At 39.5% G+C, this 18,804-nt stretch overlaps 1 protein-coding gene across 3 annotated transcripts in view; it reads left to right on the top strand.

Moving 5' to 3' along the window:
• LOC121293152 (ras-related protein Rap-1b) overlaps positions 1-18,804 on the top strand; it is an 84,363-nt gene that overhangs the window by 48,090 nt on the left and 17,469 nt on the right. For all 3 annotated transcript variants that reach the window (XM_041215900.1, XM_041215901.1, XM_041215903.1), the window contains exons 3-6: positions 8,904-8,992; positions 10,445-10,513; positions 11,101-11,157; positions 12,714-12,854. In XM_041215900.1, the coding sequence (XP_041071834.1) occupies positions 8,936-8,992; positions 10,445-10,513; positions 11,101-11,157; positions 12,714-12,854 (324 nt within the window). In that variant the 5' untranslated portion in view covers positions 8,904-8,935. The remainder of the gene's footprint in view (positions 1-8,903; positions 8,993-10,444; positions 10,514-11,100; positions 11,158-12,713; positions 12,855-18,804) is intronic.

Below are 18,804 nucleotides of genomic sequence, written 5' to 3'. Positions count from 1 at the left end.
TTAGAAGCTGAAGTTTTTGCGAGATTTTGGAGGTTATGTATCAAATATAGAATAAACCAAAGAGATGGAAAATAACTTAACATTTTATGTTTAGTCATTAGTATAAGCATCAGTATCAAAACAGCTCACCTTGTCAATTATGGGTGTTGTGTGGAGTAACATGCTTGTATAATTGGGCTATAAAATGGGTTAGCTCCACTAAAACAAGGCAAAAGGTAGTATCATAGTTTATTCTGGTTACTAAGCTTTTAGTAATAAAGTAATCATAGAAGCTAATGGTTCTGATTGAATTTCTCCATCTAAAAATGCTCTAAAGGATTACTGCAAGATACAGATGCCATTCCTTAGTCGATTCCAGTGAAGTATTGCTTCAACAATTAGACTTGGGAGTGGAGTCCTCTTTTTAACTGACAAAAAGACGGCCCAGAATGATAAATGGAAGGAGCTGGCATTTTCTGACTTATTCTGCATTATTCCTCAATTGCCTTTCAGTGTGGTCAACTATATCATCATTATCTAATGTCTTTCCTGTTGCCCAGCTCAGCGAAAATGCCCTCATTTGGTTCCACTCTTCTTCAATTGTAGCCAGTGTATAGTAGAAATAGTTAACAGATGGGATAATGTATGACATAGATGATGATGTACCACTGACATCAGTCAGTCATATGTTAATCTCAGAGAGGTTGGAATCATGCCTAGGAGCAACATGCCTCCTCTGTAACCTGTTTAAATGTGGGACTTTGCTCTGGGACTGTAGACATACTCTGGTGTCTGCTTAGCACTTGTTTATTAGTACTACATCCAGAGTCCAAGGTAGAAGTACCCATCTCAGAACATGGTGGCAGCAGTAGAGATACCAAAGTTTTAAAAAAAAACACATCAGTGTTTATAGAAGGAACCATAGAATGAAGAACTCTTTGAAAACAGCTAATGAAAAAAAATCGGTGGACAAAGTAGGCACACTGGAGAGAGGTAACAATGACTGTACCTGGTGAGTAGTCCCTGCCATTGCCCCACCTGTTTGACTGCTTCGAGGGTCCATAGTGAGGCCAGCAGTGGGGGACATGGAAATGCCATTTTCTCCGGTACCGAGCAGCATCAGGTCTTCGTGAAAAGGAGCCAAAGCTTTAAGTTAGTTCCTTTCTTTAGAGTAGGTCCTGTAGCAGATGGTATGCTCCTAAGGCAGGGTGTGCAGGACAACCACTGCATACTTCAAGTCCATTATTAAAGCCCTTGATACCTTTTTCAATCCACCATGAAACCCCATTGTTGAGCAGGAGATTCTGTGTGTAATAAAGCCCCAACTCCGAGTGCCAAATTGGGCTATAATTCTGGGTGACTCCGAGGCTTCACATGACTCCATAGATTGGATAGGCCCATGGGCAGTGGCCCCACTCAAAAGCCTGCCAAATCAAGTGAAAGTGCGGGAAACGCTATGCCGGCTGCCATTTTGAGATGCTTGCGTTGTGGCGTGAAAATTCAGTATAGATGCCACAACTGCCCAGCAGGGGGCACAAAATGCTTCCAGTGTGATAAAACTGGACATTTCATTTGTTTCTACAAATCCGGTCATTTTTAATCAAAGTCGAAGACCAGAATGTATTTATGAAACACGTTCCTACCAAGAAATAGAAAGTCCATAAAAACACAACATTAGAGTTCCTGGGGGAAGTAATCTTAATCCAGACTACTACTCAGTTACAATCCAAGTTCAAGGCTTTAATACTACTTTTAAAATTGATATTGGAATGCTGTTAACATGTTAGTAGATGATCTTGACTGGCTTCAGACAATGACCCTTCATCCATCAGACATCAAGTTACAAGGTCCAGGCGGCATAACCCTTCCAATCAAAGACAGGATTATTGTTTTCTTTAGCTACAATGGGCAACAGATCAGTGATTCTCTCTGTTGTTCGTAAATATGTACATCCTTATTGAGGTGACGATGTTGGCATACTTTTAGGAATCCAAGAAAAAACAGATGATGCTCATCATTTGAACAACTTACTATCTTTCACGCAACAATCTTCAACCTTTTATTTAGAAGCAGTGGAAATTCAGCCACAGAGACACCATCCACTAGACCCAGGCCAGATATGGAACTTGTGAAAATCTCAGTTCTTCCCAAAGTAAGGCCAGAGGTAGCAGATACAGAAGGCACTACAGTAGATGGTGACCATACCCATGAAGACCTGCTGGACCCGAATTGGCTCTTCCTAGAGTGTGATGAGGAAGAATCTCTTGCAGTAATGAGTGATCTCTTGGAAGTTGAGGTCCTAGAAAATGATACGTCTTTCCTGTGGATGGATGCGCCTTATGAAGTCTGTTGTCTTGGAGGATTCAGCTGTATTTTTCGTGGCTGAGCACCATTCAGACCCTAGTTCCACTAAATCTGACTCTGTATTGCCTACTTTATTTCCTGTTGCCTATGAAGAATCTTCCATAGAGGATGCCTTGCCTGAGTCCAGGTCAGAGTACATAGAGGATCATTTTGCCCAAGAGCTTGTACCTTCCAAGGGTGAAAGTCAGTTGACACCCATACTTCAGTTCCAGCTGAAATTCTTCTTCCCTCCACAGCTGGAGGTCAGCACAGAAGCTGCAGCAGAATCTTTAGCACCTCTGAAGCTGCAGAATCCTGTACAGCAAACCTGAGTCAATTGTCTACAGAAATTCATCTCATTACAGAAGATGAGCCTGTTTTGTCTCCATATCCTCAGCCATTCTTCTCATTGCCCATTGTGGCGCAATGTTGTACAGAGAGAAGTATGACTCTTGCCATACCTACAGAAAGTAGATGGTCCTTCCGAAATGTTATTGGGAATGTTATCTCTTCTTTGCCTGACAGACTTATAGGAAGTTGGTCGTTTTTTTCCTTTGTCGCCTAAATTCATTGAAATCTCAGATCTTTTCAGCCTTTGATATAGCAGTGGATGATACCTCTTCCCTGGAGTTGAAGATCATTCCTCTTCTGAGGCTTCTTCCCAGAGGGAGCAGCCAGCTCCTATGTCCTGAGTTGCTCTTTTCTAGTCCCAGGGGGTCTAAAGGTCAATTCTCCTCCGTCTTCTCTTTTAGAGCAGTCTTTCATTGAAAAGTTTTCATTGTCCTTGCGGTTCAGTCATTCTGCAATCTACACTTTGCTTCCCAGCAAAACTGCAAATCGGCAGATGATGATTTCGTACCAGATGCAAAGAAAGCCCTTGTGCCTGCAAAGCATCTTCCCTAAAGATCGAGAATACAGTGGGAGATTGAATCCCCTAACGTAATGACTTGGTGTGGGTGGTGAGGGGGAAGAGTTAGTGGTTGGGTAAAATCTGTAGTTGCAAAAAGAGAGTTACAGAAATGCAATGTAAATAGTTAGACATAGTTTCATGTTGTTAAAAAGTGGGATGGCATATTTGGTGGGGGGGCCGGTGTAGTATAAAGGCTCTGCTAATGTATGACGTAGATAATGATGACTGACATCAGTCAAGTGTTAGACTCGGAAGAAAGGCTGGTATCATGCCTAGAAGTAACATACCTATTCTGGAACCTGTTTAGATGTAGTACTAATAAACAAATGTTAAACAGATACCAGAGTATGTCTACAGTCTGTCTAAAAACCAATTCCCATGCCTAGAGCCCAAAGTAGAAGGACCCATCTCAAAACACAGAGCATCTTCAGTAATTCTCTTCCTGCTCCACACTGTTACTGCTAAAGTCCTCAAGGATCTACCCTTGACCTGTTCCTCATTTACATTTGCTCCTTGATAAAAACCATCAGACATGGCTTCCACATATATGCTGATGTCCCTGTCTCTTGACTCTTCTATTGCTTCTGTTGTCAGACTATATGTCCAGAATGAAGTTGTGGATGAGCTGCACTTTCTTCCAGTTCATTATTGGAAAGAATGAAGATATCATCTTCACCCCATCAGAATGTTTTTACCATTGTCAATGATTCCATTCCCCCCCACCCCCAAACCACCCCCCGGACTATTGTCAAGTCATCAGGCTGTTCATATCTAAACATCAATTTTGATCTTGTATATCGTCTATCACCAAAGGCCTCCAGCTTTGCCACAGCCCATCTTGAATTGAATTGAATTGAGCTGCTGGTCAAGATGGCAATTACCAAGCTTGCACAAAGAAATGACAGCTGTGCCAAATGATTAAGTTTTTAATAGTTCATCCACACAAACATCCTTTTGTTAAGAGGAGGTCATGTCTGACCAATTTGAATTTTTCGAAGAGATGACCAGGTGTGTAGATGAGGGCAATGCATTTGATGTAGTCTACTTGGACTTCAGCAAGGCTTTTGATAACGTCCCGCATGTGAGACTGATATGAAGGTAAGAGCCCATGGGATCCAAAGCAATTTGGCAAATTGGATCCAGAATTGGCTGAGTGGCAGGAAGCAATGGGTGATGGTTGAGGGGTGTTTTTGTGACTAATGCCTGTGTCCAGTGGGGTTCCACAGGGACCAGTGTTGGGTCCCTTGCTGTTTGTGGTATATATAAATGATTTAAACTTGATTGTAGGAAGGTTGATCAGTAAGTTCGCAGATGACACGAAAATTGTTGGGGTGGCAAATAATGAGGAGGATAGCCTAAGATTACAGGAGGATATAGACGGGCTGGCCAGATGGGCTGATTAGTGGCAAACGCAGTTTAACCCGGATAAGTGTGAGGTGATGCACTTGGGCAGGACAAATAAGGCACGGGAATGCGTGATGAATGGGTAGGACACTGGGAAGTACCAAGGGTCAGAGGGACCTTGGAGTGCATGTCCACTGGTCCTTTAGGCCTATACTCCATATAGTTTAGAAGGATGAGAGGAGATCTAATTGAGGTCTATAAGATGCTAAGCAGATGTTTCCCCTTGTGGGGCATTCTAGAACGAGAGGCCATAGTTTTGGGCTAAGGGGTGATGGATTTAAATTAGAGATGAGGATGAGTTACTTTTCTCAAAGGGTCGTGAATCTGTGGAATTCACTACCTCAGAGTGCAGTAGATGTCGGGACACTGAATAAATATAGGGAGGAGGCGGGCAGATTTTTAATTAGTAACAGGCTGAAAGGTTATGGGGAAAGGGCCGGAAATTGAAGTTGAGGCCAAAATGAGATCAGCCATGATCGTATTGAATGGCGGGGCAGGCTCGAGGGACTGAATTGCCTACTCCTGATCTTACGTTCTTAAGGTAGTGGGACAGGTAGATAAGGTGGTTAAAAAGGCATATGGGATAATTGCCTTTATTAGCTGAGGCATAGAATGTAAGAGCCGGTAGGTTATGCTGGAACTGTATAAAACGCTGGCTAGGCAACAGCTAGAGTATTGCGTGCAGTTCTGGAATCCGCATTATAGGAAGGTTATGATTACACTTGAGAGAGTGCAGAGGAGGTTTACCAGGATGTTGCCTGGGCTGGAGAGTCTTAGTTATGAGGAGAGATTGGATAGACTGGGGTTATTTTCCCTGGAGCAGAAGAGATTGAGGGGGGACAAGATTGAAGTGTATAAAATTGAGGGGCATAGATAGGGTAGACAGGAAGGAACTTTTCCCCTTGGTGGAGGGATCAATAACCAGGGAGCATAGGTTTAAGGTAAAGGACAGGAGGTTGAGAGGGGATGTGAGGAAGAATTTTTTCACGCAGAGGGTGGTGGGAATCTGGAACTCACTGCCTGAAAGGGTGGTAGAGGCAGCAACCCTCATAACATTTAAGAAGTATTTGGATGTGCACTTGCGATGCCATTCCATACAAGGCTGTGGGCCTAGTGCTGGAAAATGGGATTAGAATAGTTAGGTACTTGTTTGACAGGCGCAGACTCGATGGGCCGAAGGGCCTTTTTCAGTGCTGTAGATCTCGATGACTCTGAGATAGGTGATTGCTGTGGATTAGATGAAGGCCTATGACATTCAAAATAGGCAACAAGTCAGAACAGAGAAATTAGGTCCATCAGCTTGGCACCAATTATAGGAAAGTTGTTGTAAGAACTCATTGGAGATGCTCTGTATGACCACCTGGACAGGACTTACTAGAGGTTCATAAAATGACTTCTTGAAGATGATGTCTGACTAACCTGGTTGATATTTCCCCCCTCCGGAGGACCTTACTACATTGAGGGATGAAGGTAGCCTGTCAACGTTGTGCATTTGGATTGTCAAAAGCTTTTGATAAGGTACCATTGCATAAAGCTGTAGAATTTTGTAGAATGGAGGGCAGAGCCTACTTGAATAAGAAATTGGATGCATTCTTGTAGATGAGAATTATCCAATAAAACTTGTGGAGTAGTCACAGGTAGCTATGTCAACATATTTTTGGCCATAATTATTCTGTGATAATGTGTTAATTGCTGGCTTTTCTTAAGCACCCTTATATACACCATCTATGTATGTAGAATCCTACACAGACTAGTTTTTGGTTGATGTGGATCTGTGAACTGTTGCTCATAGGAAGTAATAATAAAATAATTGCACTTTTTCAGCGTTTAAAGGGACTTGCTATTTGGGTCACGCTTGCTGATCACTTGTCACTGCTGTCCTTTCCTGATGGTAGTGCCGTTGCCTGTGAATCCTTCTACTTACAAGTGTATATGAAATGGAAAGCTACACGCCAGTTTTCGTTTTAATTAATGTATAGTATAAATATACATATATAAGAGTACATACCATAATTATTTGGGAAAATGTACTTTTGGGCATGTTGAAAGTGTTGGGAGGGATTAAGTTGTGTTAGAAATGTCAGCTTGTTTTGAGTTTATAAATATTTTCCACGTAGCATAAAGGCGGAATCCATGGGTGACACCCCCCCCCACCCCCAATTGTGGCGATAAGTACGGGAGTGGGCGGACTTCCGATCAGTGCCCCCAGTTGGGGGCACACCGCCATTTTATGTGGATGGGCCAATTAAGGCTCACCCAGTGTGACGTGCGCCAGGAAGCGCTATGCGCTCCCTGTGCAGGCGGGGGGGAGGGGGCAATTTCCTCAGCCGGCAGTGCGTTCTTTTGTGCATGTGCGCGAAAAAGCGTACAGATCTCCCTGAGACAAAGTGCTGCCTCAGGGAGATCGGCTCCGATTTAAAACTTTGAATAAAGATTAGAAAAAAATTTCCCTGCCATGTCCCCTCATGTGACACTGTCACATGAGTTGGAACATGTCCATAACTTCCATTGTAAAATATCCTACAGTTTTTAAATCACTCATGAAACCTCATCCTGCCTGTAGATGAGGTTTTGTGTTTTTTCTCAAGCCTGCCTGGGCTCCCGGCCTGCCTGCCTGCCAACCTTAAGGTTGGGCGGGCAAGTTCGTTAATGAATTCAATTGGTTTTTTAACGGCTTTAATAGGCCATTGACAGGTCGGCAAGCACATATCCAACTCGGATTGTGAGTTTTTTCAGGCAGGCCCTGCCCCCACTCGCCAACCAGAAGATGCTGGCCCATGAATTTCTCAAAACTCACCCTGACATCAGTAACACTGAGTCAACCAATCTCACTGAAACTCTGTCTCTCAATTGAGGGATTCCAATTTTCACCTTTGAAGATCTCACCTTGGAATTCTTTCCAAAAATTCCCAACATAGACGGCTTCAACAACGGCCCACCTCACAGAGTTTCAATCTGATAACCCTGAGATTTTGCCCCCCCCCCCCCCCCCCCCCCGGTTTTTGGAGTGTACTGCCATGAAAATATAATTTTCATGATATTGTGATTTATTGTAATAGTGGGGTTTGGATAGTTTCTCTGTCTGAATGTGTGCATGTGGGATTTAATTGAATTGGAGACAGCTGGTCTGGAGGCTTTGAGTTCAACAAGAAGCTAAGTTTGAAATGCTAAATACATGAACATGGCTGAAGTTTTAAAATGTGAGATGTGAGGAAAATTTGCTTTTTTAGATTAATTAGAGTAGTTTGAATTTCAAAGAGATGCTAAGATGTTATACCTAGCCAGAAGGGGCTAAGCCAAAGTGTGTTTATTTTTCCCAAATGTTACTGATAATATGAACACTATGAAAAAGTTTATATTATGAGAAAGGTAAAGTTCCAAAGACATATCGAAACAATAGAATTTGCATTAAAAAGGGAGAAACACGTATTAAGGAGATGAGGCAATGTGTCAGAGGAGAAGGCATTCTAAGCTCTAGCAAGTGTAAAAAACCTTCAGTCTCTGTGCATCAAGTTGCTGTCTACAGGAACTGAAGCTGAGAAAACTCACTTTGAATTCTCCTATTCAGGGTATTGTGTTACTTTGCCTGGGTCTGTTTAAATCTATATGTTTTACTGTTGCCTTAACAGAGGTGTAAATGAGAGCCAGACTAATTAAGGATTTTAGAAGTTATTTTAGTAGTGATTTGTAGACCTATGTATGTGTTCGAAACTTTTTCTTTTGTGAACATATGTTTGATTTAGTTTTCTAAAACCTCTGAAGTGATGGTAGTCTTATTACTTCTGAATTCAGGACATGCATCTCAAAATAAAATACAAATTGCAAAACAGTTGTGACTGCATGATCAAGTTTCCCTCACGGATTTGATCAGCCTGGCATACATCATTTACCACGTCATAACAGCACTTAAATGCCAACTTACAAGCTTTAATGTTACAGTAAGTTACATAGATTTACATAGAATGTACAGCACAGGAGCAAGCTACTCAGCCCAGCTGGCCCATGCTAGTGTTGATGCTACACCTGAGCTGCCTCAAACCCCTCATCTAACCAGATCAGCATAATCCACTTCTAACTCCCTTAGGTGTTTTAGTTTCCCCTTAAATATATCTACAGACTTGAAATCTTAACTCAGTTTCTCTCTCACAGATACTGCCAGATCTGCTGAGTTTTCTGTTTTTATTACTGTAATATGGTTTACTTTGAAATTTGATTCCACTCAAACTGCAGCATTTATCTAACAATTGTGATTTTTGTTTTGGTGCAGCTGAAAACGGTATTCACTGAAAACACTGCACAATGCGCGAGTATAAGCTGGTGGTCCTTGGTTCAGGAGGAGTTGGAAAGTCAGCTTTGGTGAGTCCTATAACGTTTCTATATTACATTTGTGTGCTTCCAATTTCCTTTTAACTGCCCTTATATAAATCTGCAGTTGCCAGCTGTCCTAGTATCTAAATTTAACGACTCTGCAAGTCTAAATGCTAACTGGTTAATTCTCACTCCAATGTGATCCTGACGTGTGCACGCACTCTTTAGAATAAAGGCTTTATGGTGATAATTGAGAACCCTGTGATAGTTTTCCTCTCTCCCAAACTGATGCTGAAGCCAGTAGTATTTGTCTCACTGCTCCATTGGGTGAACTTAGATAACAGACCTGTGGAATGGGCAGACATGTCAGGTGAGTCAAAATCTTGGAACTCCCTTCCTAACAGCACTGTGGGTGCACCTACATGGACTGCAACAGTTCAAGAATGCAGCTCATCACCACCACCTTCTCAAAGAAAATTCGGAATGGGCAATAAATGCTGGCCTAGCCAGCAAAGCCCACATCCTGTGAACAAATATGAAAAAAAATGTAGAGAAGTGTGAAGTGTCATATTTTAGCTTGGAAGAATGAGGAAAGGCAGTATAAAATAAAGAATACAATTCTAAAGCGGGTGCAGGAGCAGAGGGACTTGGGGGTATATGTACACAAATTATTGAAGATGGCAACCTAGGCTGAGAAAGAGATAAGGCATATAAGATCCTGGGCTTTGTAAATGGAGGCTTAGACTGCAAAGACAAGAATGCAATGATGAATCTTTATAAAACACTAGTTTGGCTTCAGTTGGAGTATTGTGTCCAATTCTGGGCACCACATTTTAGGAACGGGAGGGTTCAGAAAAGATTTCTGTGAAATGGTTCTGAGAATGAAAGGTTAATTATGTAAATTGATTGGTGAAGCACAGAGCAGGTTGAGAATAGATTTGATAAGAGGTGCTCAGAATGATAAGGGATCTGGGCAGAGTAGATGGACCAGAAACTCTTCCGGTTGTGGAAGGATTGAGAACCAGAGTACAGCAAATTATAGTGATAGGCAAAAGGAGTGGCACCATGAAAAAAAAAATGTGTATCAAATGATTAAGTTCAGGGATGTACTGCCTGAATGTGTGACAAATTCATGGCTTTCAAAAGGGAATTGGATAATTATCTGAAGAGAGCAGGACTACAGGGAAAATGTGGGGAATGGGACTGGCTGAGTTGCTTTTGCAGAGATCAGCATGAGTCAGAATGGCCTCCTTCTGTGCTGTAATCTTCCTATGATTATAACTCAACACATCCTAGAGATCGAACAGCCTCTAGTTCAAAATAACAACATGTCTATTCATCCAGAGCACATTTTTCAAATTCAGTATTTCTTAACCATTGAAATTAAAGTAACTATTAAAGGTCATTGTGTATTATAATTTGACATACATCTGTGAAGTTCAACTTGTGTATTCTAGTTTGCTGTGATAGTAATGTTGAGTCAATTGAACTGTTTTGCAGACTGTACAGTTTGTTCAAGGAATATTTGTTGAAAAGTATGATCCAACAATAGAGGACTCCTACAGAAAGGTGAGTTTATCATGAAGTCAAAAGTCTTCTGAATGTCTCCAATGCTAGGGTCATGGTAAAGCTTATCCTCGAAAGATAGAAGGAAGTACCATCTAATCTTGATGGCTGTATTTAATGAGCTTCCATGCTTCCTTCAAGTAGCAGAGTGGGACTATCTAGTACACATTCTGTACTCCTCTGAGCTGTTTAAAACAGCTGTATGTCACAGTCTGATAAGTACAGGTCTAACTTGGTTAGTGATAAATTATTTTGTGTCAAGAATATGGGCATGGATCTTCAGCTGGAAATGCCTAATAATACTGCTAGTAGTATTGATTTTGTTGTGGTTCAATGTTGAGCAAATCAAATTTTATGGAATCCTTTATATCATAGTATGTTTCGAACTTTTTTTAAATATTGGAAGGTTCCATTGGATATATTGTGTAATGCAGATTTGACTATAAGAAAACAGTATTAATTCATTTGACACTTCGTCACAATTGGTTCAACATTTTTAATGTTTTTTAAAAATTGCTGACATTTAAGACACAAGCTGGAAACAGATTAATTCCAGTTAGTTTAAACACCTGATTGTTTCTTTATGGCAGCAAGTTGAAGTAGATGGACAACAATGTATGCTTGAAATCCTGGATACAGCTGGAACGGTAAGACATAGTTACATAGAAACACAATATTGAAACAGGCCATTCAGCCCAACAAGTTTGTGCTGGTGTTCAAATCAGTCTCCATCCATTCCAACTGCCTCATCTCAGCCTTTAAGCATGTCTTTTTATTTCCTTTACTGATGTACTGATTTGGTTTCCTTCTGAAAGCATCTTCTCTATTTGTCTCAACCACTTCCGGTGGTGGTGAGCTCCACATTCTAACCACCTTTTGTTCATAATTATTTTGTATTTATGGCCCCTAGCTTTAGATTCTCTCACAAGATGGGCTTTGTGTAATGTGTGCAACGAATTCTGTGAATGTATTTTACCTTAAGTAACTTTAGCCATTACTTCATTCCAACCATTTTTGTGATGACTGACAACTGTTCCCTGGTGCATTCTCTACCAATTAGAGTCCACTTGCCAACCAATCAGCACCCTCTTCTCATACAATATAAATGTGAGGATCCCTTTGAGATATGGTGTTCTTGCGATTCTGCCCTGATGAGCATAAGATGAAAAGCTTCGACAGCACATCTCTTTTTCAGCAGTACTCAAGCTCTGTACTACGAAGCACAACAAACATATCCATTTGTTTTTTTTTATTTGTTCATGGGATGTGGGCATTGCTGGCAAAGCCAGTATTTATTTACCATCCCAAATTGGCCTTGAAAAGGTGATGGTGAATGCCTTGAACCACTTGTTTGCTACAGAATTCTGCTGAGACCGATTGCTTATATTTTTATGAAGAAAGCGTTTTTGCTTGTTCCAAGGCCCAGCAATCCATTGAAGGGTGTGGTTCATGTACATCAAAATAATAAGTGACTATCAACTTTTCCTCCTGGAAATGCAATGCATTAATTCTCTATTTTTTCTTCAGGCCTCTATTCCTTGCCATTATTCAGTTTGTTTCCTACTTGCTCCCATCACTTTGGATTTTGTTTCTGTGAATTACATTCCTTCAGGCATTTACAAACAATTTTCACTAAATTTCTTTTCCTATCACTTTTGATTTAACACTTTATGCTCTTTCAATTAGATTAACTGTACTATCTGCTTCATTTCACAATTTTTTGATACCGCAGAAATTGATTTCCCTCTGGGTTGAGTATATTTGTGTAACTTGAGAATGTTATGGTGCTGCCCTGTTGTTAATTTGTTGAGTAATTATAACATTGACAGGGCCATCTACTGGTATAATATTTTTAGAATTCTGAGCCCACTTACCATTCTTAATATGTGAAATTTGAGAATACTTCACCCTGCTCTTGTTCAAAGTGATTGACATTTAATTTTTAATTAAACTGACTTCAAAAGCAATTAACCTGAACGTGGCTATATCATTGCGGTGACCAAGTTAAGATATTTGCAAAGTAGTCTGAGTTGACTACCACTGAAACAAGTAAAACATATTCATACAATTTGATATGCATTTATTTAAGTGGTAAAAATGTAATACTTGTACCATGCCTTTGTTTCAATTAATAAATCAAGTTACAACATTTAAAATTGCTAAAATTTAAAACTGATATGATTTGGACGTATTTTATTTACAGGAGCAATTTACTGCAATGAGAGATCTTTACATGAAGAATGGACAAGGCTTTGCATTAGTATATTCTATAACAGCACAGTCAACATTTAATGACTTACAGGATCTAAGAGAGCAAATTCTTAGAGTCAAAGACACTGATGATGTAAGTATGTACAACTAACCCTTCCCTGGAAAGCCAAATCCAAAATTTTCTGGGTTAACTTCTCTTTTGATCCAACCAATAATGAAAATGTCCTGTTGGAAAGGGTTGAAAAAATTACTGTGACCCAAAATTTATTTTAAATGATACTGAAGAGATTAATTTAAAACTGAAAAATGTCTAAGTTTGTGCAGTACACTGATAAATCAGTGCATAACACCATAAACTAGTGGAGGCTATGCTTATGTTTCATATTGCTTTGAGTTGCCAAGTGGAAGCCAGATTGGATATAATGATTGGAAGGGGGATATTACCAGGCTACTTCATGCATTAAGGATGGCATTAGTACCATAGAGAGGGATGACCTTAGTTCTAAAGATCAAGATGTAGAATCAATTTGGGTAGGGATAAGAATAAAGGTAGGAAGTCACTTGTGGGTGTAGGTTATAGGCCCCCTAACAGTAACCACACTGCAGGCCAAAGTATACAGGAGGAAATTATGGGCTTGTGAGAAAGGTATTGCAATAGTCATGGACGATTTTAATCTACATATAGAATGGGTAAATCAGATTGGCAAATATAGCATGCAAGATGAGTTCATAGTGTTTCTGGGACAGTTTCTTCGAGTGGCACATGCTAGAGCCAATCAGAGAGCAGGTTATTCTCGATCTGGAAATGTGCAACGAGATAGGATTAATTAATAACCTCATAGTAAAGGCACCCCTCAGTAGCAGTGATCATAAAATGATTGAATTTTGCATTTAGTTCGAGGAAAAGCAAGCTGGGGCCTGAGACTAGTGTTTTGAGGTTATGAAAACAGAACTGGCCAAAGTTAACTGGGAAATTAGATTAAGGGATAAGTCAGTAGAGATGCAGTGGTAGGTATTTAAGGAGATATTTCGTACTATGCAGCAAAGCTGCATTCCAGTGAGAAAGAAAGACTCTGTGGCTAACTAAATAAGGTAAAGATAGAATTGAAAGAAAAAGCATACAATTCTGCAAAGGTAGAAAACAGCACAGAATAGTGAAAAAAAAATTTGAAGGAGAAATTGGAACACAATAGAAAGCTAACTAAAAATATAAAAACGGGTGCTAAGAGGTGCTAGGATATTTAAAAAAACAAAAATGTAAACTGAATGTTGATCCTCCACAATGAGTCTGGGGAATTAATAATGGAAAATAAGGAAATGCTGGATGAATTGAACAGATATTTTGCATCTGCCTTCGCTGTTGATGATACAAATAACATCCCAGAAATAAGTGTACATCAAGAGGTGATGGGAAGGGAGAAACTTAGAATCACCAAGGAAAGAGTCTGAGAAAATTATTAGAAATAAAAGATGACAAGTCCCCAGGTCCTAATGGCCATCATCCTAGGATCTTAAAAGAAGTGGCGTCAGAAAGAGTAGATGCATTGGTTGTAATTTTCCAAAACTCCTGGATTCTGAAAAAGCCCCATCAGATTGGAAAATAGCAAATGTAATTTCTCCATTCAAAATAGGAGGGAGACAGAAAGAAGGTAACTTCAGGCCAGTTATCTCAACGTTTGTCATAAGGAAAGTGCTGGAATCTATTATTAAGGAGGCTTTGGGGCACTTAGAAAATCTCAATACGATCAAGCAGAGCCAATATGGATTTGTGAAAGGGAAATAGCATTTGACTAATTTATTGGAGTTCTTTGAAGAAGTAACAAGCAACATGGATAAAGGGAAACCTGTGAATGTGGTGTAATTAGATTTCCAGAAGGCATTTGACAAGGTGCCACATCAAAGGTTACTACACAAAATACAGTTACATGTTATGGGGGTAACATATTAGCATGGATAGAGGATTGGTTAGCTAACAGGAAACAGTAGGCATAACAGGAAACAGTTTTGCAAGCACTGGCTGGTTGGGTACAGTCTGCACCTTGCCTGTTGCGAAGGGCTGAAGGGACATGCTGTTTGATTCGATCCGCCAGACTTTAGGATGTACGGCCTATAACTGGCCCCACAACCCCCTGTCTCCCCCCTCGCTCCTGCAAGCTCCGTAAAATTCAGCCCATTGTTTTCCTAAAAGCCTCTGCCAATGTATCAAGGGCTGGATCTGTACTATTTGAATGTCCTTCAAAATTAGTCTTGAGGAACTTGATTTTGTGCCATTATGTTGCAGGAAATTCTTTTGGCTTTATATATAAGGAACAAGATATTAAAGCAGAGTTCTTCAGTTTCAAATTGTTTCACTACCTAATGCTTTCACAAAAATTCTGGTTTCTGATTTCAGCTTCAGTCCCTATACAAATATCTCTATTCAGTTGAATATTGTTACAAAGGGATCATTCCTTGAATATGTATTACTACTTAATAATTCAAGTGGAAAAATACAAAAACTGTTGTTCATGATTACTTTAGAATTATTTTGGAATAAACTCTTTGTTCTATACAATGAACCTCCTTCTGTGGCTAAAGATTTTTGAAATTGGGGCCTCAGAACCGTTTCCATTTGTTTTGGTAAAAGCAAAATATTGTGGATGCTGGAAATCTGAAATAAAAACAAGTGCTGAAGAATCATATTCTACTTGAAACGTTAACTCTGTTTCTCTCTCTACAAATGCTGCCTGACCTGCTGAATATTTCCAGCATTTTCCATTTCCATTTGTTTTGGGTCTGTTTGCCATGGCATTATGATAGTAGTGGATTTAAAAATACTTCAGCTGGTTGTGCCAGTTCAGGGCGGCAAACTTATTTTCCTAAAGGACATTAGTGAACCATTTGGGTTTTTACATCAATCAATGGTCTCCATTACTGATACTTGCTTTATTATCCAGATTTATTAACTAATTTAAATTCCACCAACTGCATGATGGGATTTGAACCTGTATCCCCAAAGCATTAGCCTGCACCACTGGAATACTAGTCCAGTAACATTACCATTACACCACCATCTCCCCTGTAAACTTCTGGTGTTTTTTTTTAATATTCTTTTCATTGGCTAATAAACAGTTTTCTGCTTGTCAGATTCTGAAGATTGGCAATTTGATATCAACATAACCAGGTCAAACTTTGACATTACAATGCTTCATCTCATACTGTGATTAGTGCTGAAGCATGTACTTACCAGCTGCCCCACAATTTGATGACACCTAGATCAGATGAAGTGTGCACCACTTCAGTACTTGAGAATGAGCTTTCTGCCTCACTCTAAATTCAACCCGCATCATTCTCAGATTCTCCACCTTCTCTACCGAGCAACAGCCAAAAGTACACTGATATAAATGTATCACACTCTTATACATTGATGTGATTAATTTACAACCTTAATGATAATCAGTAACTGTTTTATAGAAGTCAAAATACCTGGCAGGAAATAGAATTTGTGCTGAGAAGTTAGATCTTCTAATTGTGGTTTACTGCATTTGCTTATCTTACTCTTTAAAGCTAGACAGAATTGAGACTTGCTGAAGGATGTTAAACCACAGGTGTTTTTTCTGCCAGCATGATTGAACAAGAGCAAATGGTTAGCATAAAGGCAGTTGCCACTTAAGATAACAAAATTTGTGATATTTAGAATGGAAAATGGGAATAAAGTCTAAATGAGGAAGCACTAGTGGTGCTGATGAACTAAGGGATTTAGGATTCTAGTTAAAACTAGCTCTGGACACAAAATGATGAAAAACAACCACCCATTTTTGATTACTAGAAATAGTGAATGTAAGTGTATAACATTAGAATCAAAAGTGAACCTAGGGGGAATAAACATGTAAAAGAATATGAAAATGTAGACTGTACTGCCTGAAATAGAAATGTTGTATTAATTGAAATTTCTAAGAGTGAGATGGATGCTTACTTGGGAATTAATGGTGTTGAAGGATATGGAAAATTACCGGAAATTGAAAGTGCATACTATCATAGCTGTGCTAGCTAGCTGGCAAAGCAATACAATGGACCAAATGGCCTACTACCATTTCTATGAGCTTGCTACATGACCTGTGTATAGAAATTAGCTGCAGTCTTTTACATATTTATAAATAAGGCTCTTGGATTTATTTTCCAAGAAAGAGAATATTTTATTTAGGGAAGAGTATATATTATGAAGAGTTTCTAATGAATTTGCTTCATGTATGTACATGCATTTGAGGCTATTAAAATGTGTTGGATGAAAGAAAATCCAGACTAAATAATCCTAAATATAGTATGTAAATATTATGCCACAAAATAGTTATGGGTGAGAGAGGCCATTTGACTCATTTTAATTAATCTGTACATCCAGAAAAATCTTACACTTTTAAATACCCTAGATTGCTGCAGTTAGCTGTTAAATAACTTGAGGATTTCACCTCCACCATTCTGTTCTGAAATCTATTCCAGGTATTGATTTTTCTGTATGTAGAGGAAATCCTCATCAGTTCTAAAGATACCTTTTACCAGTTTGAACTCATGTACACTTATTCTATTTCGCAGTTTTACTCCAAATAATATCCTGGATTAACCTTTTCCTTACGTACTTCAATATCTCTAAATTCGCATCTCCGTTCTCCCCTTTATAGGCTGTAAAGCCCAAGTCCCTGGAGCCCTCAACTCAGATCCTTGGCACAAAGGATGAGCCTAATGGTTCTCCCGTGCATTACCTTCAACACTTGACTGTTTCCTTTATTTCTTGGTGACCAGAGTTGAGCACAGTACTTGGGGTTATGGCCTGAGCAAAGCATTGCATAATTGGATTGTAACTTCCTCTGAATGACATTCCATAATTTTGGCTTTCCTAATGCATAGCCCTAAGCACCAGACACAGTACTAACCTTTGCTCCTCTAATCACTGCCTAGTCTTTTCTAACCTTTCATCGGTCCTTGAGTTTTTCCCATCTTTGAACTTAAAATTCCACACACAAGGTAACTAATTATCATTTTTTTTAAAAAATGAAGCACACAACGTGGTAAAGTTTACCACATTAATGTGTCCTATCATTTCCTCAAGTCTAGAAAATTGGTCCGGATCTTCTTTTAACTAGATTGTTGCATAAACAACTCTCCAGTTTACTCCTAAACAATTCTTCTATTTTACACAGAATTGAAGTAACACTTAGGTTTGTCATTTCTATTTTTTCACTCTTTTTGGATATTTTACATATATTTTTAACTTAGTTTGAATCAAACAGTGGCTCAATAATAATGATTTTCACACACCACATCTTGCAAGTCTCTCAATGCTCTTAGATGGATAAGTGTAATTTAATCCTCAGTATAAAACAATCCCGATGGGGAAACCAAAATAACCAAATTTATAGAATGACCCTCAAATGAAGAAATTACCAGCAAGATTCCACCTTGGCACTAATCAGAACCAGTACAAATTACACATGAATGAACAAGTAAATAATATTTGAAATAAAAAGGTAAATTTTACTTTAAACAGTTGATATACCAAAGATAGGTATCTCTCAACTACAAGCATGACTCCTTGCACAAATGTTGCACCATATAGCTACACGGTTCCACAGTATGCATTTCTTTTATTCATGCAGGGTAGGTCAGGAGTCCTATCTGATAACAGCTTGCACCTTTGAGTTTCATGGGCATGATTATCATCAGCAAGGTACATTCCTACAAGCCCTCCCTCCCTCACCAGGAGTGACAGTCCTGACGCTGTAGCTTCCCAGAGTTTCTTTTCAATTGACCAACCAAAACATCCCAGTTCATGGTTTAGCCAATGTTTGGAAACACCTAGCTCTTTGGCATCTCCAAGCTATTCTTATGGCTTTCCAGGCTTTAAACTTCTTTAGCCAGCTCACACACTATCTCCAAGAGCTCTGTCTCCTTGCCTGCCAAATGAAAAAAAATTGACCTCTTCCTGAGAGTGGTTTGCTGCTTCTCAAGAGTTCTCTGCATTCCTCTTTCTGTCTGTCTTTCTCTTTGTGTCTGCATCTGTGTGCTAATTGTCTTCGCCCTCCAGTTCCTCTGCTTGTAGCTCTCCTTTG

The sequence above is a fragment of the Carcharodon carcharias genome, chromosome 21, assembly GCF_017639515.1.
Source record: "Carcharodon carcharias isolate sCarCar2 chromosome 21, sCarCar2.pri, whole genome shotgun sequence".
Lineage (NCBI taxonomy): Eukaryota > Metazoa > Chordata > Chondrichthyes > Lamniformes > Lamnidae > Carcharodon > Carcharodon carcharias.
This window is presented reverse-complemented; position numbering and strand designations above follow the sequence as displayed.